Below are 23480 nucleotides of genomic sequence, written 5' to 3' on the forward strand. Positions count from 1 at the left end.
TTTGAAACAAATTGGCAAGGTAAAGAAGCTGGATAGATGAGTTCCACATGAATTAAATGAGCTGCAGAAAGAGAAATCTCCTCGAAGCTTGCCTTTCTTTGCTGTCGTGATGTAAGGGTGAACCATTTCTATACCATATTGTTACATATGATGAAAAATGGATTCTATTTGACAATCTCAAGCATTCAGCACAATGGTTTGATAAAGATGAAGTGCCAAAATGCAGTCTAAAACTGCATATTCATCAAAAAAAGCTAATGGTGTCTGTCTCGTGGTCCAGCGCTGGTATTATCCACTACAGCTTCATGAAACCTGGTCAGTCGATTACAGCAGATGTCTGCTGCAACCAGTTGGACAAAATGATGAGGATGCTTGCGATTAGGCAGCTGAGATTGGTCAATACATAGGCCAATCCTCTTGCAAAACAATGCTCAACCCCATGTCAAACAAATGACACTGCTCGAACTATAGAAGATGGATTTGGAAACTTTATCATCCACTGTATTCACCAGACCTTGCATCAACTGACAACCATTCATTCCAGGCTTTGGACCGCTTCTTGCAAGGAACAATATTCAATTCTCAACACGCTGTGGGAAAAGCCTTTCAAGATTTCATTGCCACTGGCTCTCCAGGCTTCATCAATCACTGCTGGCATAAACAAGCTACTGTTAAGATAGCAAAACTTATGTGCATACTTTGATTAATTGTACTGCTTCTTGTTTAGGATATAATAAACTTTTGATTTAAAATTGGACATTTCATATTTAGTGACCTAAAATGTGAACTCTGGGGTCATGTAGACCTGGGTTCTCATCCCACTTACACAGCTTCTAAGTTCTGTAACCTTGGACAAATCATATCACTTTACTTGTTTAAGCCTAGGTCTCCCATATGTAAAATAGAAATTACAATGCCTACTTCAAAGATTGTTTTAAGATTAGAAATAGGCCGGGCGAGGTGGCTCACACCTGTAATCCTAGCACTTTTGGGAGGCCGAGGCAGGAGGATCGCTCAAGGTCATGAGTTCAGGACCAGCCTGAGCAAGAGCGAGACCCCGTCTCTACTAAAAAATAGAAAGAAATGATCTGGACAACTAAAAATATATATAGAAAAAATTAGTCGGGCTGGTGGCGCATGCCTGTAGTCCCAGCTACTCGGGAGGCTGAGGCAGTAGGATTGCTTGAGCCCAGGAGTTTGGGGTTTCTGTGAGGTAGGCTGACACCATGGCACTCTAGCCTGGGCAACAGAGTGAGACTCTGTCTCAGAAAAAAAAAAAAAAGACTAGAAATAATATATAAAAACCCTTAAAAGAGATCTAGTATATACAGTCACTCACTGAATAGCAGCCGTTACCAACGATAACAATAATGATTATTAGTCCCTTTCCTTCATAGCTTCTAGATAGCTACTTTCTATTTTATAATAGAGTTTGAATTAAGCCAGCAATGGTATGAATAGGAGTTTTGGTGCTAGGTTGTTTTTAAAAGCTGTTTGGAAATAAATTTAACACCAGTCTTGTCAGTAACTTTGAGTACTGGATGTACGGTTAACACAAAGACATGATGTTTAAAGTCAGTTAATGGCAGACAGTAAGATGCCAAAAGGTAGTAACATATAGAATTTCAAATTGGATTAAGTGCAAGGAAGGAAAATAATTAAATGTTATAATAGAAAGAACTTTAGAGTGAATTGTTAGGAGACTTCTCTGAGGAGTCAATTTAGTAGAACCCTGACCACTGAATTTACCTGTTCAATTGTGTTACTTGTTTTGCCCGGAAAGGTCAGGTTTCTGGTTGCATGCCACTATGAGGTTAAAAGATTCTCTGTGCCAGGCAGTGAATCAGAGAAACAAGTAGTTTATGGACTAGCAAGATGGCCTTGTTGAGTCAGAGTATAATACAGCCATTTTTGAAGAAATTATAATCAAATAACTTAAATCTTTTGAGAGGCTGAAAGTGCTATTATATACTGATTGGTTTACTTTGTGTTTCTCTCAGCCTACTTTTTTATTTTTTCATGCCTCTGTTCCTTCGAAAGGGTTATCTTGTTTTAAAACTCAGTTCAAAATAACCTCTGCCTTTTTAGAAGAGTTATCTTTCTTTAAATGCAGATCTGAACACGTTTATAAATCTTGTGCTTAAAATGTCATTGGCTTCCAGTTGACCTTAGGATAAAATTAAAAAATGCTGGTTTAAAGATCCATCATTATGAAGTCCCTACTTGCTTTTCTAGTCTTACCGCTGATCATTTGTGCCTTTCCTGTGTTTGCAGCCCTAGGGTCTTTGCATCATGGTGGTGGTTCCCCATTCTTGGACTACTAGAGGTTATCTAATTGAGCTGCTTATTTAAAATAAGAGGTTTCTTTGAGCTCTAAAATACAGTGATTCTGTTTACTAGATTATCTGAGCACCTTCCGTTTCTGGTTAACTGCCTCCTTCCTTCTTTCCTTTCTCCCTTCTGCCTATCCATCCATCTGTCTGTCATAATGCTAGGGTGATAATAGTCCACTGGCTGGATGAAATTAATATTAGTAGCTATAACCTCAACATCCTTTTCAGGTTACTGATATTAGACATTATTCAGATTTGTTATGGTCATGTATTGAAGTTCTAATTAACAGTTTCATGTGATGGAAGAACTCAGAGAAGGCAGAAGTGGACCTCTTCTTGTACTGTACTTTTTGTATATTCCCCCTTACAAAGGGAGTGACAATAATAAGCAGTCACTCTTTATTGTCATCAGTACTAGGATCTAGGAAAGGAGGAGTGTGAGGAAACTTAATGGTGTCCACAATACAGAGCTCTTCCTTGTGTCCCAGTGGCAGCAGTTTCTATCAACTTCAGTTCCTCAAAGAGGAGAAAGGTATAAAGAAATGAACATGAGGCATCTAATTATAATGCTATGTATAGGAATATGGTAGATTTAAGTAGTTAACTTTTAACAGTAACAGCACTAAAAGATAGGATTTGCTTAAATTGCAATTTTTATTGTACATCATCTTAATGTTTTTTCTTCGTAGATTAGCTCAGACTGAAGGGGAGGGGTTGGAGCAACAAATTATCTGTAGAGTGATAACTGTCAGGTATTGTGCTGTGGGGTTTTGTGGGTTATTTTGATTTTGGTTCACATGACAATTTAGCAAGTTAGGTGTCATTCATCTTGATTTTGCACATAAGTAACTGCTCAGAAAAGTGAAATAGCTTGCTTGAGGCCACACTCAAGTGGTGGATCTAGAATTGTAACCCACCTCTGCCTGGCTGAAAGCGCATATTTCTTTCACTGCGTCATTATTATTAGCACTAAAGACATGTTTTTCCTTAGTATTGTACTAGCTTTGGTATGGACTCCTGAAGTAAAAAATACATGAATCAATCATATTAAAATAAGAACATTATAAGCTCAGCATATCCAAGCAATGTTCTGCATTATCTGAAGAGTCACAGGTTAGGGTCATAGGTGAGGGAGGGTGTGAAAGAAATTTATAAGAATAGTGGAAACCTAGCACCACATTATACTGTGGTGAGCACCCTCACACTGTGGAGAGCTGTGTGATTTCTACTCTTTTACTTTCTCTTTTCTTTCTCTGTTCTCCTGTCACTCTAAACTGTCCTTTATTTGTGGCATTCACTGTACCATTCATAATTTATTTAATATTTTTCCTCATTGATAGTAGCAAGCTCAGTAAGAGCAGGGCTGTGCATATCTTGTTCCCCACCTTAGTTGCTGAATAATACAAGTGCTCCTGCTGTCCGGATCTGTTTGGTCTCTGAGATCAGATAGCAGCTTGGAATAACAAGAGATATACTTACTTGTAGACTTAGAGGAAAAGAATAAAATATAGGCGTTCTCGAGTATGGGGAGAAAAAGAAGGGAATAGAATGAAGAAAAGGGTGCAACTGCTAAGGAGAGTGGGTAAGGAGAGTGCTGTAGGATTTCTTACTCACATGCCTGGGAGTTGCAAGTCCGAAGTTGAATGTACAGTAGTCTCTCCTTATCCTGGGACATGTTCCAAGTCCCCCAGTGGATGCCTAAAACTGCAGAGAATACTGAACCCTATACATACTGTTTTTCCCATATTTACATGCCTATGATAAGGTTTAATTTATAAATGAGGCATAGTAAGAGATTAGCAATAATAACTAATAATAAAGTAGAACAATTGTAATAATGCACTGTAATAAAACTTATATGAATGTGGTTGCTTTCTCTTTCTCTCAAAATATCTTATTCCTGTACCACAGGAAACTAAAATTGGGAGAAGTGTTCCTCCTGTAGGTAAGGAGAGACTACTGTGTGGCGAAGGCTTATGTATGGGCTAGTAATGAGGAAGGCCCGAGAATGTGTGGCACAAGAAGTTGACTACTCTTCAGTTTAAGTTGCGTGGATTAGGACCTGATTTTAGCAGCTTTTACTCACTTTTATATAACATTTATTACTTTTTTTTTTTTCATGCTTCTAGTCTACGTATTTCTAAATTAAGAATGGACTGGTGCCAGAGCATGAGGAATCCTAGCTAAAAGAAATGCCTTGACTCCCTTTGCCACATCTCAAGATTCCAGGCTTCTCTTTTAATGTTGAGTACAATTTTAATGGGCTGAGACATGAGTAGTGGTAAAGTGTTTGAGCCCTTATATGGTTTTGTCCCCCTCCTGTCCCTCTCCTCCTTTTTATCTGAACTTAATTCTTATCAGTTTTTCACTTCAGTTGTGATGGCCTCTTTCCTTGCTATTTCATGAACATGCCAAGGACACTTCTGCTTCAGGGACTTTTTACACACATGCTTCCTTCTTCCTGGTACTTAGCCCACAGATATCCAAGGTAACTTGCCGTCTTACCTTCTTCAGATCGTCTCAAATGTCATCTTATCTTTGAGTTTTATCTCTGACCTCTTTGTGAAAAATAACAGCACCTCCCACAATCACTCTGCTTTATTTTCCTTACCTGACACCTGGAATACTATATGTGCTGTCTACTCCCACAGGGATTATCAATTCCATGAGGACAGGGACTTGGTTTTCGCGCCTTGTTGGATCTCCATGCCTAGGAGAGTGCCCAGATGGGACTTTTGTGTAGCTGGAAAAAAAACTTTATTCTTTTTTAAATTTTAAATTTATTTTTCAGTGAAAAATAATTGTTGAAAAATTATTTATCAGTCTTATTCTAGAGATTAAATGAGAAAAAAACCCTTTTTTTCTTTGTGTTACTTTGGGGTTTTTAGATATATTTATTTTTGGTTGGGGTACTTGCTTCCTATTGCAAACAAATTTCAGAATGGAGATTGGTATATAATTGAAATGGAACAAAGGAACTAAAATAAAACACTATCAGTAATCTTTTTTTTTTTTTTAAGAGACAGGATCTCGCTCTGCTGCCCAGGCTGGAGTGCAGTGTCAGGATCATAGCTCACTGCAGCCTAGAACTCCTGGGCTCAAGTGATCCTCCTGCCTATGCCTCCCACTGTTATTACAGGTGCGTGCCACCATGCCCAGCTAAATTTTCTTATTTTTTGTAGAGATGGGGATTTGCTGTGTCACCAGGCTGGTCTAGAACATTTATCCTCAAGTCATCCTCCTGCCTTGGCCTCCCAAAGTGCTGGGACTATAGGCGTGAGCCACTGCACCTGGCCAGATATTATGAAAAAATAATTTTGTAAAAACTCCTTATTCCTCCAGGGAACATAGGCTTTCTATATTTTGTCCCTAAAACCTACCTCCTTATTTGCATTTTCTATTGTGGCTAAAGCTTCTCATACTTTCCTGTGTCTCTGCTTTTCACTTCACTCAATCTAAATCCTGGTTCTTTGATATTTCAGCTCAAAAAAGACCTCCAGTTCCAATGATCTCATCTCTGCATTGCTTGATAAACTCTTATGTGTTCTTTAAGTCTTTATTGGTTATACTGCTCAGGCGACACTTAGGTAATCTGTGTATTGTTTGTATACATATGTCTTATGTTTTCCAACTCTGTTAACTAGCCTGTGAGAGCTGGGACTTAGTGTTTTCTCACTGCCCAGGACCCAGAAGACATTTGGGAACTGCAGGCGACAGAGTGGTTTGAGAAGCCTTCCTATAGTTCTGTTACATACATTGATACTTTTAGTTTTTACTTTTAAAGGACTTGGTCAAAGTCAAACCTTTTGGGTATATAACAGACCTAGAAAAATGCTATTTCATATCTTTTGAGTTCAACTTAAATAATTTAGTCAGAAGAAAAGCATGTTTTTCTCTTGAAGAATTAGTAAATAACATTTTTTTTTTCCTTTGTGGTAAGTCCCGCCAATTTAAAAATAACCAAATTTATAATTTGGACACTTACAGTAGGTGGCCTATCATAACCTGAAAAAATATGTTTTGCTTCATACTTTGCAAAAACTGAAAGTAGAAGTTAAGTAGATGTTAAGAATTGTCTGAGGCCGGGCGCGGTGGCTCACGCCTGTAATCCTAGCACTCTGGGAGGCTGAGGTGGGCGGATCGTTTGAGCTCAGGAGTTCGAGACCAGCCTGAGCAAGAGCGAGACCCCATCTCTACTAAAAATAGAAAGAAATTATATGGACAGCTAAAAATATATATAGAAAAAATTAGCCGGGCATGGTGGCGCATGCCTGTAGTCCCAGCAACTCGGGAGGCTGAGACAGGAGGATCGCTTGAGTTCAGGAGTTTGAGGTTGCTGTGAGCTAGGCTGACGCCACGGCACTCACTCTAGCCTGGGCAACAGAGTGAGACTCTGTCTCAAAAAAAAAAGAATTGTCTGAGACCAAAATGCATAACATTTACAAATGCATTTTTAAGAAAACATATATCACATAATTTTACCTTATGAAAATGTGCATATGTGTATATATGTTTACATATAACATATATATACACTTATGCATGTTTCATGGTTATATAAATATATAGCTATGGAGGTAGAAGTAAACATTGTATAAATGTAGGTATGGTGTAGAAATGACATGCTCCAAAACATAAATGTTAAGTACTTGGGACGAATGGATTGCTTCAGAAAAAAGTGGACTTAAAACTGTGAAAATTATATGATGGGAATATAATACTGATTTTTTTTTTTTACTTCGTTTTCTAAATAAAAATTTGAAAAGAATAGTCTTTTTAAAAATCATTTCTGTAATTTTGATTTTTGTATATCGTTTGTAGGAGTTCATTTAGTAGGTGATTACTTTGATATCTTGATTTATGCCTAAAAAGGGCATACATTTTTGAGAGCGCATAAATCATGTTGCTTTTTCAGTAGCCATTTCTGAAACTTCAAGTTGAATATGGGAAGTGTTTTTCTGCTTCTCCTCCCCTGAACTCATTTAGTATGGCTTTCTTTTTTGATCCAGCTCTGTTTAAGAGAGCCCGTTAGGAAAATGTTAATGAACCACAAGCATGTCATAGTTCCTTATATTTTTCTTTGTTTTAAAACTCTAGGAATTGAAACCATTTTTTATGAAGGAAGTTGGCAGTCACTTTGATGATTTTGTGACCAATCTCATTGAAAAATCAGCATCATTAGATAATGGTGGGTGTGCTCTCACAACTTTTTCTGTTCTTGAAGGAGAGAAAAACAACCATAGAACAAAGTAAGTATGTATACTATTTTCTTTTAATACACTACTCAGTATAGCTCAGTGGTCAGAATGTGGACTGAAGTAAAAATTCCTGAGTTCATACCCTGCCACCACTTTTTATTGGCTATGTGTTGCATTGGGAAAATTCTTTAACCACTTAAAAGGTGAATTTTTTTCATTTTAATGTATGGATTGTAACATACATGCATACTTCTTTCAATCAAGACTGTTGACTAATAAAATAGTAGAGCCAACACTTGCTAAGTGTGCTTTATGGGTTAAATCATTTAAACCAAACAATGACCCTATGAGGCAGATACTATAACTCTCTGCATGTTACAGATTAGAAAACTAAAGCACAGAACCCTTAAATGTTGCCCAAGATTACAAGCAGGGATTTGAACCCACAATCTGGCTCCAGAGTCCTTGTTTTTAGTCATATCGGGTTATATGCCTCTCTATTGTACGCTAATACTTGTAATAACGTGCAGTGATTATCATACAGTTTTATGATTGGTCAGTCATCCAGAATAAGAGTGAAGGCTAGCAAAGGCTAATATGTGCTAATTTGCCATTCTGTGCTTTTCTCAGTTTTATGCCCTTGTGGTCTCTCTGCCAGACTCTCAGTTTCTAGAGAACCGTTTTGACCAGTAATAGTTGACAGAAGTGCTGGTGGTGCTGCAAAAAGCCCTAAAGAAGATGATAATGCAAGATGTTAAAATTAACGTTTTTAGTAACCGGAGGAAACCTTTAATATCAGGAGGTTGTCGCAAGTCCTTTGACATTAGGAATAGTATTATAACCATCAGTGCAGTTTCAGAGGATAGACCAGTAACAGTATATGACCTGGAGTAAAGTATGGTCGGGGGGCCTGTCTTTGACCTCAGGGGATCTCTAAAAGAAGGAAGAATGGTTGCTAATGTTTGAATCACTGCAATTCCTTTCCATAGGGACTGAGTATGGGGAACTTTTTGCATGTTGCTCAGGTTAGGGGTGTTTAATATCCCTTTCATCCTTAATAGTTATCCATGCACCTACCTCATAGCATTGTTTAAAAATGAATTAACATACACAAAATCCTTAACACAGTACCTGAATCATAGTGAAAAGGTAGTTAATTAATGTTAGATGGTGTAGTTTGTAATACTCTGTCTCTTCTCCATGGGATTAGATTTTTTATAATACTTGAAGTACTTATATTTTGTTTTAATTTTTTGTTCTTCCCAGAGATCTGAGAGCACCTCCAGAACAAGGAAAGATATTTACTGCAAGGCGATCTCTCTTAGAGTGAGTATTTTTAGTAGTTTTTGTTTATTTTTAGTTTGAATTTAAGAAAGCTATCTTAATAGAATCACTATGACTATGTAAGGAGTTTGTTCTGTATCCATATAAATCATTAGTTTTGATATTTCTTTTTGTACATTTTCTGTCTCTTACTCCTTTCTGACTTTTCTGGTTCTGTATCTGGTTTCAAAGGAGGAGTTAGGGACCAGTTATCTGTCCTCTGGTAAATTCCTTGAAGTTGTCCTGCAAAGAATTGGTTACCCAGTAGAGCTAGAACAAAAGTTTTCTAATTTGATAAACCACTTCAGGAGAGTTTTGGAAGTTGCTGCCTTCTTGATACATAAATTGTTTTTCATCTCTTCTTTGGCCAGTTTAGAGACTTGATAGTTTTCTCAATATCACTTATTTTAAAACCCTGATTGCTTAATATTTTTTTCATAAAATCCACAGTGTAAATTGTAACAACTTCATTTGTGAATTAAAGGTACATTTTGGGTAGGTGATGAATGTCATTTATTCATTAGAATTCTGCTGAAATTTAACCTGTATTAGTATAGATCATCTGAAATGGTTGAGCTGGTAAAAAAAAATTACCTTAAGTATCTCAATGTGCTTGTGTGTGTGTGTGTGTGTGTGTGTGTGTGTGTGTTTGGTTTTTTTTGGTTTGTTTTTTTTTTTTTTTGATGGGGTCTTTCTCTGTCGCCCGGGCTAGAATGCAGTGGTGTCATCATAGCTCACAGCAACCTCAAATTCCTGGGCTTAGGCGGTCTTCCTGTCTCAGCCTCTTGAGTAGCTGGGACTACAGACACATGCCATCACACCCAGCTAATTTTTTATTTTTTGTAGAGACGGGGTCTTGCTCTTGCTGGCCTCAAGTGATACTCTCTCAGCTTCCCAAAGTGCTAGGATTACAGGCGTGAGCCACCTCACCTGTTAATGTACTTTTCTTTAAAAATGCGTCTTATGCTTATCAAATTTGTTTTCAATGAGCCAAATTGATCTGTGCTACTTAACCTTGATAAGAAGGTGGGAATTTTCTAAGCATGTAGTGTAAAATTTTGTTTCAATGTTTTGCCACACTATTGTTTGAAGAGATCTTTTAAAATTTATATATGGGAGAAAATGCAGGCTTTTCACACAAAGGGAAAATAAAAATTATTTTGAACATTATAATTTAAATTTTAATGATGGAATTTGTATTATATGAAAAATAAGCAAAATTAAAATACACTTTAATTAAAAAAAAATGTTTCAACCAAGGAAATAGAACACAAATTCTATGGCCCAGATGGATTTTTATTAGAATCTGAACATTGTTATTCCAGAGATTGAATATTTTAAATTCCTCAAAAAGTCATTTAAAAAGTTAGCATGCGTCTTTCCAAAAATAAGATTTAAAAGCTTGTTTTAGTAAGATATGAAAGATATGTTTAGGAAAAGTCTTCTAGAAAGTTATGGCTATATTTTAAAAGAAAAGTAGCCCAATCTCAAATATAAAAGTAAATGAGTATCAGAAAAGAAGGGGAGGAGAGAGTCAACGAGGAGAATGTAAAAGTATTTGTAAACCGTTAGGTTTTATATACTTGTAGGGTGGTGGTGAGTTACCATCACCGTGAAACTTGTGTCAATTTTAACATCCTGGAAATATATAGTGCTTAATATATATTAGTTAAATGTAGGGAGTAGAATGTATGAATAGGATTTTTAAAAACTTCTTAGCATTTGAAATAGTTTCTATGTTCCCTGTTTTCTGTGAATGGCCTTTGTTTACCTAGAAAACCCATTCTGGTAGGTTTTCAAGAATATAGACCATTCTTTTTTGAGATATTTTCGGATAGTATATTAAGCATCTTCTAAACTGCTTTAAGGAAAAGTCTTTATATGGTGTTTTAAAAGTAAATATAGATTATTAATTTGATTTGTTTGAACTACATTTACAGTGAGCTGCTTGAAGTGGACCACATCAGAACAATATATCACATGTTTATTGCTCTCCTCATTCTCTTTATCCTCAGCACACTTGTAGTAGATTACATTGATGAAGGAAGGTAAGACAACAAAAAGGAAGGTTGGCTAGTTGATATGGGAGAAGCTGGGATTTTTCCACTAAATTTTGGTAAAGGGTAATTTCGTTAAATTTGCTTCAGAAACTCCCAAAGCAGCCTATTTGAGGGTGATAGTCTTCTCCCCTGAAGAGAGTAATTAGAGAGAAAATTAGCACTTTCATTACTTTTATTTTTAAAAATAAAATTTATTTTATTTTTAATAGACCATTTTAGTGTTCTATTAAATTTTATTTTTAATAGACTGTGATTGGTAGTTTCTAAGTAATTTTTCCATATGGGAGAATTTTGTATACAGTTGACCCTTAAACAACATGGGTTCGTGGATTTTTTCAAAATAAGTACAGTTAGCCCTTCATGTTGGTGGGTTCCACATTTGCAACCAAATGTGGATTGAAAAGATAGTATTCCTGGATATGGAACCACTTGTGCAAGGGCTGATTTACATATCCTGGGTTCCATAGGGCTGACTACAGGACTTGACTGTGCATGGATTTTGGTATCTGCACGTGGTCCTGGACTCAATCCCCTGTGGGTGTGGAGGGACAGCCATATAGGATTTATCAATTTTTTTAATGGTATTGATTTAAGATTATTACTTAGAACAAGTAGCTTCTTGGAACTTAAGGTTGAAAATGATGTTTCTTTCTAATATAAAAATCAAATTGTAACTTAAAAAATGGCAGTGTGATAATCATAGATTGAATTATGTGCTTTTTTTGGGAAAGTTAAATTTTGAGATGATAGTATATTAAGAGATTTTTTAATTGTACCTGTTTCCTTCTGAAAAAAAATCATCTTTTGCACATAGGAATGATTACTATTTTAGACTTTATTTTGACATAGAATATTTGAATTTAAAACTATTAATGTGAGAATCTGATTTTTCAGAAGTTCAAAGTCCAATTATATTGGGTATCTTAAGTTCAAAGACTGTATTATCTTAGGGCTTTTAGAACACTAGTTGTTGAGATATATTGTGAAGCAGAGGGTTGGAAGCAGATCTCTATCTATCAGAACTATTACATTTATGACTTCAGTGTATTAATATTGTAGTGTTTCCTAAGGTTGAAAGTTTAGGGTCTGAAAGTTTTGAATTCTGTGAACTCAGTGCATATTAAAAATTCACTTCTATGTTCTTTTTTCGTGCTTTTTCTCCCCAGGCTGGTGCTTGAGTTCAGTCTCCTGTCTTATGCTTTTGGCAAACTTCCTACCGTTGTTTGGACGTGGTGTATCATGTTCCTGTCTACACTTTCAATTCCCTATTTTCTTTTTCAACGTTGGGCCAGTGGCTACAGTAAGAGTTCTCGTCCACTGATCCATTGTCTCTTCCATGGCTTGCTTTTCATGATCTTCCAGATTGGAGTTCTAGGTTTTGGACCAACGTATGTTGTATTAGCATATACATTGCCACCAGCTTCCCGGTTCATTGTTATACTTGAACAGGTAAGGTTTTGAGTGTTACCTAAAATGATGCTATGCTTAGTTAAAATAATAATAACAACAATGATAATAATGATATAATACTAAACTGTTATTTTTATCTGTCTTAACTTGAATAAATTTCCATATATCATTCTTTAGGACATCTGTAAAATTAAAGTGTTAAACTAGATCATCTCATCTCTTAAGATTTGTTCTAGCTTCAGTGTTCTGAGTTTTGATAAATGAAATGAATTATATTGAGTTGCTTGGGATGAATTAGATTTTTGATCTCAAGTACTTTTTGTAAAAGTCACTTAAATTATAAAATATTTTTGTATTTAAAAACTTCAACTTTTAAGGTATCAGATTCATTGTTATGTAATTACTGACATCTAAATAAAGGATTTATTTCTGTTCTTATGAAGATGCCTTGTATAGATGGTCAGTTATCCAATTATTATCAAATTAATAATCTATATTTAATTTTAAAACATCATATAAAGACTTTTCCTTAAAGCAATTTAGAAGATGCTTAATATACCCTCCAAAAATATCTCAAAAAAGAATGGTCTACATTCTTGAAAACCTACCAGAATTGGTTTTCTAGGTAAACAAAGACCATTCACTGAAAACAGGGAACATAGAAAGTACTTCAGATGATAAGAAGTTTTAAAAAGTCCTTTCCATACTGTTTGGTGTTCTTGGGGGGAGGGAGACGATTAACTGCTGGAGGAGTCTATTCAGCTATCTTGTTCTGCCTCCTCCCAGCTGAATTCCAAATGATTTATTTTCATTTGTTTCTACACCTTTCCGAATTTTCTGACTTATATTGGCTGTCTATAATCTGTTTGACTAATGGAAAGGGCCCTTTCAGAAGACTTTTTTCTGAATAGACTTTTTTTTTTTTTTTTTTTTTTGAGACACAGTCTTGCACTGTTGCCTGGGCTAGAGTGCAGAGGCATCAGCCTAGCTCACAGCAACCTCAAACTCCTGGGCCCAAGCGATCCTTCTACCTCAGCCTCCCGAGTAGCTGGGACTACAGGCATGCGCCACCATGCCTGGCTAATTTTTCTATATATTTTTAGCTGTCCAGATCATTTCTTTCTACTTTTAGTAGAGGTGGGGTCTTGCTCTTGCTCAGGCGGGTCTCGAACTCCTGAGCTCAAACGATCCGCCCACCTCGGCCTCCCAGAGTGCTAGGATTACAGGCGTGAGCCACTGCGCCCGGCCTGAGTAGACTTTTAATTTCTTAATTTGTAATATACCTGTACTAGATAATGCTGTTAGATGCAAAATAATTTGAGTAATTACATGTCCTTCTTTGGAGTTTTTTTTTTTTTAATTTTCTTTATTACATAAAAGTAAACTTGGTTTGGTATATGCAAAATTAAGTTCTTTTGTGTAAATATAATCTAATGCTGTTCTGAAGTTGCTTATAGGAGACAATGACAGAAAATTCATCTTTTTTTCCTCTCTTTCTTTTGTAGATTCGTTTGATAATGAAGGCCCATTCATTTGTCAGAGAGAATGTGCCTCGGGTTCTAAATTCAGCTAAGGAGAAATCAAGTATGTACTTTCATTAAGTTAAAGGATTATTGACAGGATATTTCAACCTTGGGTGTTTACTAGGATGGCACATTATATAATGTAGAGATTGTGTTTGATTTTTAAATATATAGGATCCATATTGATTTGGAAGATTATCTCAATGTTTCCTGACTATTCCTGTTTTGCCCTAAACCTATAATTTAAAAAAACTGATCATTAGACTCTTTTGTAACGTTGCCTCATTATACCTATGCTTGCTTAATTTTTGCAAATTGTTGCTTCATACTCTAGAAGTTATCTCAGTCACAGGAATAACTTAGTTTAGATAGATTGGTAATATTCAATTAATACAAGAATAGGAGGTCATTTTAGGAGATCAGGAAGAAAGAATGTGAGCTAAGAGATGTCATTTTATTCTTTCCTGTTCTGTGCTTCCTTATTTTTCTCCTTTAGTTTTACCGAGAGAAATCAAAGAGCTTCTGATCTAAGTATAGTTTTCCTTTTCTAGGCACTGTTCCAATACCTACCGTCAACCAGTACTTGTACTTCTTGTTTGCTCCTACCCTTATCTACCGTGACAGCTATCCCAGGTAAGGGGAGTAAGAAATAGGGATATAGTGAGCAATGAAGTGTGGCATGAGCGAGGTGGGATAGTAGGCAGGGACCACCAGTTCCTGTATGGATACAGAGAATATAGAAATTTTCATTTTCTGTCTGGCATGGGATGTCTCAAATGGTGATTATAGCAGTCTAATTTGATTATAGTAATTCTTGACAGAATTATGTAAGTATTTCATGTGGTTATAAGTGATCTGTATGCAAAAATATTAATTGTGAGAGTATTTAAGTATTTATTTAGAAAACTTATTTCATTTCTTCCTTTTTTAGGACTCCCACTGTAAGATGGGGTTATGTTGCTATGCAGTTTGCACAGGTAAATTTTTAACTGCCTATGGTTTGTTGATTGGAGGGATATTTATAATAACATTCATAATAATTTTTAAATAATTTATAATAATTTTATAATAATAATTTAATTTCTTTAAATCTACTGGAAGCCCTAGAATGCTTTCTGTTGAGAAGGTGAATTCTTTTAAACTATTCCCAGTACAGTAAATGGTGTTTGTTTTTCCAACGTCAAAAGTAATTTTCTTCAATAAAAGAAGGTATTATTTTAATTAAAGTAATTCTCCTTGCTTATTTCAGTAAGCATCCACATTAATTTCCCCCTGTGTTCCTGGCTGTTTTTGTTTTGGGGAGGTGGGTATACGTGTGTGGGTGTGGTCTGACTCTCCCCCATTCTTCCCCCATTCCCCTGTTAGAATCATAAATCCAAGAAGATCCCACCTTAAATTCTTGTCTCAATCAAATACCCATTTATAAAATAAGTTCTTTTTTATGGGTTTTATGTAGGAAGAAAAACAGGTTCTAAGAGTATGAACTTTTAAAAACGTCATTTAGTAAAGGATTGGGAAAAGGTGTGGTAGAAACTAGGCTTGAGTAATATCTCTGAAGGATTATAGCAATCCTGCATACTAGTGTTAAACGAAATATGTAAACATTGAGGGTTTTAAGATCATCCTCTGTCTTTCCTTATCAAGCCATCATTATTATAATTGTATCTTTGTTATGTTCCAGGTTTTTGGTTGCTTTTGTTATGTATACTACATCTTTGAAAGGCTTTGTGCCCCCTTGTTTCGGAATATCAAACAGGAGCCCTTCAGCGCTCGTGTTCTGGTCCTATGTGTATTTAACTCCATCTTGCCAGGTAACATGGGTGCTTGTTAATTTGGTCATGCATAAGTTCACAAGGAAAATAGAAAACTATTGCCTGTGAACACCTTTTATTTACCTACTTTTCCCTCTAAACTTATTTACACATCTTTACTCACCCTGACCTCTTTACCATCTGTTTTAGAAATGAACTGTCCTTCTTCCAGTCTCACGACAATCTTTCCATTCGTCTTCTGGCTTTCATTCAAGTTTTGCATTCTCTGAGGGTAGATGGGCCATATTTATGCTTTATATTTCTGTTCCCTATCCAGTTCACTGTAACCTAGCTCCTAATCTCACCAGGCCACTGAAATGCCCTTTGTTAAAATCACTAGTATCCTCCTGATTCTAAATCTAGTACATGGTTTAGCCCTTATCCAGTTTGACCTACATAAAGCATTGGATGCTGCTGACCACATCTTGAAATCTCTCTTGCCACTATTTCTTATTCTCCTCCTATCTTTCCAGCCATACCTCAGTCTCTTAACTTCATTCATTCCACTTATTTTTTTCTACAGATATATGAGTACCTACTGTATGCCAGGTGCTCAGCACTCAGCAGCGAACAAGACATGCATATTGCTTTCTGGGAGCTTGCACTTTAGTTATAGTTTACTTACTCTTCCTCTTTACTCAATAAATGTTGGTAATGTTTTCTGTCATCACCTTCTCTCTTCCTTTCCCCCGCTCTCAGACTTTATCCAATAACCGCCCCCCCCCACCCCCGATGGTCCCGAAGACTTATTCTAATAAACTTTGTATCTGTCCCTAAAATAGGGTATGTGTTACATACTTGGATGTCTTCCTCACTGGAATGCAAATTCCTTGAGATCAAGGATTGTGTTTTATAGTCAGTCACAGTCTCTCCCATATTGTCTGGTACATAATAGATAGATGCTCTATAAATAGTTTTTGAATAAGTGTAAAAGGGTTGACACGTAAATGGGTATTTTACAATATAGTATAATAACTTGTAGTTTATGAAATAATCCCGGCAAACAAATGTTGACATATAACTAACTGCTTGATATGTGAGCTATTTGGAAGAACTCTTAATACTGTTAATCTTATTTTTAGGGGTGCTGATTCTGTTCCTTACTTTTTTTGCTTTTTTGCACTGCTGGCTCAATGCCTTTGCTGAGATGTTACGCTTTGGTGACAGGATGTTTTATAAGGTAATATATAATTAGACTTATCTTTCCTTTCACATTTAATGTATTTCCTCATTAAGTGTTTGAGCATTGTTGGCTAATATTACCAGCTTTTTGACACAAACATTATGAAATTTCTTTTCCACAAATTTTACCAATATCAGGTCTGGAATTCTGATACAGATATAATTAGCATAGTCTTGCCTTTTACCTCTAATTTCTGCTCCCTTAATACAAGCCCATGGTTTCTACTGGATCCTGTGAGATATATTGGTGATTACAGCAGGAAAGTTTCCAGAAGACATGAGACTTCCCTGAGTGTTCATTCATTTGAAATTGGCTATCTAGTTCTGTAGGAGTGACCTCAGCAAATTATTCCATTGAAGACCATTGAGCAGTTCGTGAGGGAAATAACTTTTCTCTTCTTTATTTTGAAAGATATTAATTCAATAGTATCCTTATACTTCTAACATTGGAATTAAGGTCTAGACTGGAGCCAGAGTGGTTCTATAGTGTTCTGTAACCCTACCTAAAGCCCTCTTTTAGTGTTTGTTGTTTTTTGACATCACTGCAAGTCTCCCATTCTTGTCTCAAAGAAACATAAAGTGTGGATTGCAAATTTTAGATATCTGGTTTTATTAGTCTGATCTTAAAATTGGGAGTGAGAATTATATAAAGGGACACCAGAACTTGGAGGTAGCTACCATCTCACTCTGGTGTAACTTAAATTTTGCCATTTATGATGCCACCAAATAGCTCTTTAATGTTAACACTCTAGTCTTAATGACCTTGGAATATTCTTATTAGGTTCTAGCAAGGTGATGAGCTGGCAGGGGGCCGGGAGAGTTTACTGATAGCTGTTTAGATGATCATTAGATTTAAATGATTCTCTATATTCTGTATCTTCCATCATAACTTGTTTGATAATGAGACAAAATGAACCTAGAAACTTGGCCATACATAGTACTAGAATTCATGTCATATCAACACTAATAACCAAAATGCCTTTTAAGAGTTTTCTGACATGAGTGTATGGACTAACAATTTATCATAATATACTGTGGGTTCCATGTTATGTATGTATGTTCTTTGGGAAAATTTAGGGGGTTTGGCTTTGGAGGGTGTGTGTGTGTTTGTGTGTGTAGTTTTATGCCTTTACTTTTCCCCTCAGGATTGGTGGAACTCCACGTCATACTCTAACTATTATAGGACATGGAATGTGGTGGTCCATGACTGGCTATATTATTATGCTTACAAGGACTTTCTCTGGGTAAGCAGCAAGATTTAGTTGATGTCGTTTAAGAAATGGATATTTGGCCAGATGCAGTGGCTTATGCCTGTAATCCTAGCACTTCGGGAGGCTGAGGAGGGAGAATCACTTGAGCTCAGGAGTTTGAGACCAGCCTGGGCAACATAGCAAGACACCATCTCTATAAAAAGTAGAAAAAGTTAGCTGGATGTGGTGGTGTGCATCTGTGTTCTGACTAGCTACTCAAGAGGTTGAGGTGGGAAGATCACTTGAGCCTGGGAGTTTGAGGCTGCAGTGAGCTATGATCATGCCACTGCACTCTATCCTGGGCAACAGAGCAAGATCCTGTCTCAAAAAAAAAAAAAAAAAAAACCCAAAAAAAACCCACAAAAGAAAAGAAAATGGAGATTCTTTTCCAGAAAGTGTTAGCATTATGCAGCTGGAAGAAGTTATATTTAATTGCTCATGAAGAAAGGGTGATAGTATCTTTTCAATTTTCCTATGGGACATTTACATCTAAGAACCTTTCTACTTTGAATAGTGTTACTTAGAAACCAGCATGTACAGTACTAGGTCTAATACTATGTGTTTGCTCTGTTTTTTATTTTATATGATAACAAAGTAAGAATGCATGGGAGTCTTTGGAAGAATTGAAATGATCCACCAATAATGGATCATTTCTTATGAATCTCGTTGCCAACAATCTCCTTTCTAGCCTTTTTTCATTTTTGTTTCTTTGTTAAAAACAGAGAAACACTTTTTGTGGATTTATATCTTTCTAATCAGTGACACATGTCTTTGAGATGTTCTTTAGAGCAGAATGTACTTAGACTGATGGAATGTAATCTTGAATTTCTCGGTTGACACTGGTATCTCTGGATTACGGTTTTTATTAAGAAATGGCACCATCTGACCAAGTGACAGCATCTTGTTGTGGAAACAGCATTGTATTTGAGTGCTAGTTCTGTCCTGTAAGTGCACTTTCACATAGAGAGGAGGCACGTCTCTTCTCCTTTCTAAATCTTCATTTTGTTACCTGTGAAAATGGAGAGGATGCCTGCTCTGTCTACCATACTGCGTTACTCTGAAGATTGAAATTAGATATGTTTTGTTTATGTATGAAAATTATAATTTGTCAACCACAATAACTTACATATATAAGCTATTAATGTTTTTAGAAATATACCTAGATCTTTGAACAATAATGCTTTAGGAAAATGCCTCATTTTAATAAAATAAGGGTTTATGAGTATATATGTTTTTGTAATTAATAGACTTGGATTAATCCAAGGAGTAGACTTGGAAAATCAAGCATAGATGTATTAAACTAGGTGCCTTTAGCATGTCATAATTATAAATCTTATAAAGCTCATGCTTACTTTAAAATTTTTTAAAATTACTTTTTAATGTTTTCCTTTAGTTGTTCTCTAAGAGGTTCAAATCTGCTGCCATGTTAGCTGTCTTTGCTGTGTCTGCTATAGTGCACGAATATGCCTTGGCTGTTTGCTTGAGTTTTTTCTATCCTGTGCTCTTCGTGCTCTTCATGTTCTTTGGAAGTAAGTATCTTGGCATGCTGTGAGTACTGGGAATTATGCTAAAAGAGAAAATGAGACAGAAAAGAAACTATAAAATCAATGTAGAAAAACTAGATAGTAGTAATACCATTTCAAGGTAGCGTTTATCAGATGGTTAGAATATTGACTTTGAATAATATACACAACTGTCTCAAGATGTTTACATTAAGGAAATGTAGGTAACCTTGTGAAGACCTTTAATAACACTGATTTGGTAGGTCATGAAGACTATATAAACAGCTTCTCTGTTCATAAATACTGTCAGTATGCATCCCTTGGAAAACTGACCATTTTTTGGTCCATTTGTGGACAGGGACAAGTTAGAATATGAATAATTCCATGAAATATATTCAGCTGTTGTGAATACTGTTGATTTCCTATTAATTAGCGATTAATACATTACCACAATGAAACTTCATTGTTATTTATACAACCAGTGACCAGAATAAAATATATATATACATATATATATATAACAGTTGCTGCTCACTGTGATTATTAAACGATGACAGCAGATATCTGAGGGCCCTTATCTCCTGATAGATTGTTTTGATAACTGTATTTTTTTTGTTATTTTCCTAACTCTAGTGGCTTTCAACTTCATTGTAAATGATAGTCGGAAAAGGCCAATTTGGAATGTTCTGATGTGGACTTCTCTTTTCTTGGGTATTGGAGTCTTGCTGTGCTTTTATTCTCAAGAGTGGTATGCACGTCAGCGCTGTCCTCTGAAAGATGTGAGTTGCCAATCTGATTGGAGTGCAAAAGTTACCTGTTCTGTCTCCTGATTGTGAAGGTTATATTTTAAGGAGGAGAATAGTGGTGGAGATTATGATGAATTAGTGTTAAAGTAAGGGGAATATGGAGTAAAAGCCTTAGTTTATCTGCTTTTACTGTACTGTCCTTGAAATTCTTTCTTTCTTTGGTTTTCTTCACATTTAACTCTCCTAGTTCTTGGTTTTCTTTTTTCTTTTACTGCTTTTTTTTTTTTTTTAGCCCCTTCTAATTTTCTGTCTCTTGAAAATGTAAGTGTTCTCTAAGGTATATCCAGTGTAATGTATGTGTCCGTATCACCACCACCTAAACATAGATATTTTTACCTCTTCCTTCCCAAAGTAATAAACTCTTGTAAAAATGTCGGACAACACTGATATGCCCAGGATTCCATTATCCTTGATTCTTATATTTTGTTTTTCTTTTTTGTAGTTATGTTCAATAAGAATTTTATTTTCAAGTAGCATAGTATAGAACATAGACTCTTGAGTTTTCCAGCAAATATTCTGGTTAATTTAATTGATATGGTCTGGTTAAGTGGGTCTACTAGCACTAGCTGAAAGCACTACATATAGTTATAGGTAGAATTTCATGGGTAGAAATACCGTAAGAAGTAGAGTTTCCAGGCATCTTTTTCCCCCCCCCCTTTTTTTTTTTTCATTTTTATTTTGAGACAAGGTCTCACTCTGTTGCCCAGGCTAGAGTGCAGTGGCATCATCATAGCTCACTGCAACCTCAAACTCCTGGACTCAGTATCTTCCCACCTCAGCCTCCCGAGTAGCTGTGACTACAGGTGCGCACTACCACGTCCGGCTAATTTCTATTTTTTGTAGAAATGGGGTCTTGCTCTTGCTCAGGCTGGTCTCAAACTCCTGAGCTCAAAACAATCCACCCGCCTCAGCCTCCTAAAGTGCTAGAATTATAGGCGTGAGCCACTGTGCCCAGCCTCCAGGCATCTTGTATACAGGGCATGTCCTATATTTAATGATTTTGTCCTGCTTTCTATATTAGCCTTTTCAGAATACCCTAAATGTCCTGTATTCTGCTTTTTTTCAATAAATTACAAAAATTCAGCAGTTAGAGCTATTTATCATGTTTATCTGGGCATCCTGTACTTCAATTTGCTAAATTTGAATTTGGCAAATTTAACATTGAATGACTCCTTACTAGGGAGTCATTCAATGTCTACAACCTTCCAAGTTTGGAGGGGTTGCCTTCTTGATATACGTGCCTGGGTGTTTCCCACAGGCACTTGTAAGTGAAAATGTCCACAATCAAATCAGTTTCTCTCCAAAGCTTCTTTGTCTACTCTCCAAAGCTACTTTGTCTCTTTTTGTTATGTTGCCTCAACCTCCCTCCATATTTCCTATTAATCCGCTTTGCGCATCTGAACTAATTACTCCTAACTCTGTCCCTGGTCATGCTGCCCTTTACACTCAGATTCCACATGTCAGATTTTATTCTCCTTTCAAAATCCAGTTTGTTATATCTTCCATGAAGCTTTTCCAAATTCTTTCTCTCTTCTTTCCTTTTCTGATCTTTTATGATAACTTCACCTGCTCTTCCTTTAGACAGTTCAGTAATTTTAAACTTTGTATTGCAGTCATTTGCACACATATTTTCTCATCCTTAACCTACCACCATTTAGATTTTGCTAAAAGTGGAGCTGTGTTTAAATAAAAAGGCAAGATACAGAAAGAAATGGTTCCTATTTAGAATTTGGTCAAAAGTCCATGCAATTGTGTAGAGTTTACTGGACTTGGAAGCTTCATGTGAAGCTTCTGTAGATGAAGGTACTGAACATCTTTTGAATTAGTGAGCTGCCTATAGCTTGAAGGTTACTGAAATGCTGAGAGGCATTGTAGAGATGTACATTACATAATGTTAACATCTCTTGTTCCCACACTTTATGTACACAAACTATTCTTCCATTCTTTTTATTTCCCATCATAGCCCACATTTCTAGATTATATCCAGCCACGTTCCTGGACTTGTCAATACGTATTTTAGAACCATGGACTTTATTTCCTTCTTGTCACTGAAGATTCGGTATTCTCCTTGACTTGAAGCCAGCTGTTACTGAAGTTATCTGTGTTATTCGGACCACTCCAGGCTTTACAGATGGCTCACTCCATTCCTAGGTCACTTGAAGCAGAATTGTTGGAAGGTCACTGGAGGTACACTTAAGCAGGACTTTGTTGTTGTTGGGGTGAGGAGAAGAGAAGGAAGACTAATGGCTGAGGTAATGACAGATTCTTGCTGGGTCATATCAGCTTTAGCCTTGGTAATTATACTGTTTTGTTTTCTTGACTCCATCCAATCAGAGACTAAACATAATACTTTCTTGGCCACTGAACTAGCCAAAACATTTATGAAGAAACTGTTTAAGTACCTTTGGCCAGGCGCGGTGGCTCATGCCTGTAATCCTAGCACTCTGGGAGGCCGAGGCGGGTTGATCGCTCGAGGTCAGGAGTTCGAGACCAGCCTGAGCACGAGCGAGACCCCGTCTCTACTAAAAAATAGAAAGAAATTATCTGGACAACTAAAAATATCTAGAAAAAATTAGCCGGGCATGGTGGCGCATGCCTGTAGTCCCAGCTACTCGGGAGGCTGAGGCAGGAGGATTGCTTGAGCCCAGGAGTTTGAGGTTGCTGTGAGCTAGGCTGACGCCATGGCACTCTAGCCCGGGCAAGAGAGCGAGACAATGTCTCCAAAAACAAAAAAAAAAAAAAAGAAAGAAATTGTTGAATTACCTCTGACTTAGAATTTGTTTTCATGAACACTGTTGGAACATATGCTAATTAACATGCAATTGGGGAAGAAAAGAAAATAATATGGCATAATTTTTGCTATTTCCAGTAGAAAGAGAAAATATTTTCTAAAGATAATCTTGTTATATATCCTATTTTATAATTTTTTGGAAAAAAAGTTCAGTTCTACTGAGTTTTTACCTTGTTTTCTCTACTGTAGGTCATGAATTCTGTGAAGCAAAAAGATGCCTTTCACCTTGAATTCTTAAGTTTATGTCAATAATATTATATATTGAGGGGATCAGAAGTAGGAAGGGAAAAA

At 36.3% G+C, this 23480-nt stretch overlaps 1 protein-coding gene across 1 annotated transcript in view; it reads left to right on the forward strand.

Annotated features, from left to right (window-relative positions):
* SOAT1 (sterol O-acyltransferase 1) overlaps positions 1 to 23210 on the forward strand; it is a 72931-nt gene extending 49721 nt beyond the window's left edge. Inside the window, exons 4-16 of the mRNA XM_069478397.1 lie at positions 7431 to 7582; positions 8798 to 8857; positions 10795 to 10902; positions 12081 to 12363; positions 13830 to 13908; positions 14399 to 14480; positions 14779 to 14824; positions 15529 to 15658; positions 16741 to 16838; positions 17986 to 18084; positions 19484 to 19619; positions 20226 to 20371; positions 22362 to 23210. Of these exons, the coding sequence (XP_069334498.1) occupies positions 7431 to 7582; positions 8798 to 8857; positions 10795 to 10902; positions 12081 to 12363; positions 13830 to 13908; positions 14399 to 14480; positions 14779 to 14824; positions 15529 to 15658; positions 16741 to 16838; positions 17986 to 18084; positions 19484 to 19619; positions 20226 to 20371; positions 22362 to 22418 (1476 nt within the window). The 3' untranslated portion in view covers positions 22419 to 23210. The remainder of the gene's footprint in view (positions 1 to 7430; positions 7583 to 8797; positions 8858 to 10794; positions 10903 to 12080; positions 12364 to 13829; positions 13909 to 14398; positions 14481 to 14778; positions 14825 to 15528; positions 15659 to 16740; positions 16839 to 17985; positions 18085 to 19483; positions 19620 to 20225; positions 20372 to 22361) is intronic.
* Positions 23211 to 23480: the final 270 nt, after the last annotated feature.

This window comes from Eulemur rufifrons, chromosome 8 (genome assembly GCF_041146395.1).
Source record: "Eulemur rufifrons isolate Redbay chromosome 8, OSU_ERuf_1, whole genome shotgun sequence".
Lineage (NCBI taxonomy): Eukaryota > Metazoa > Chordata > Mammalia > Primates > Lemuridae > Eulemur > Eulemur rufifrons.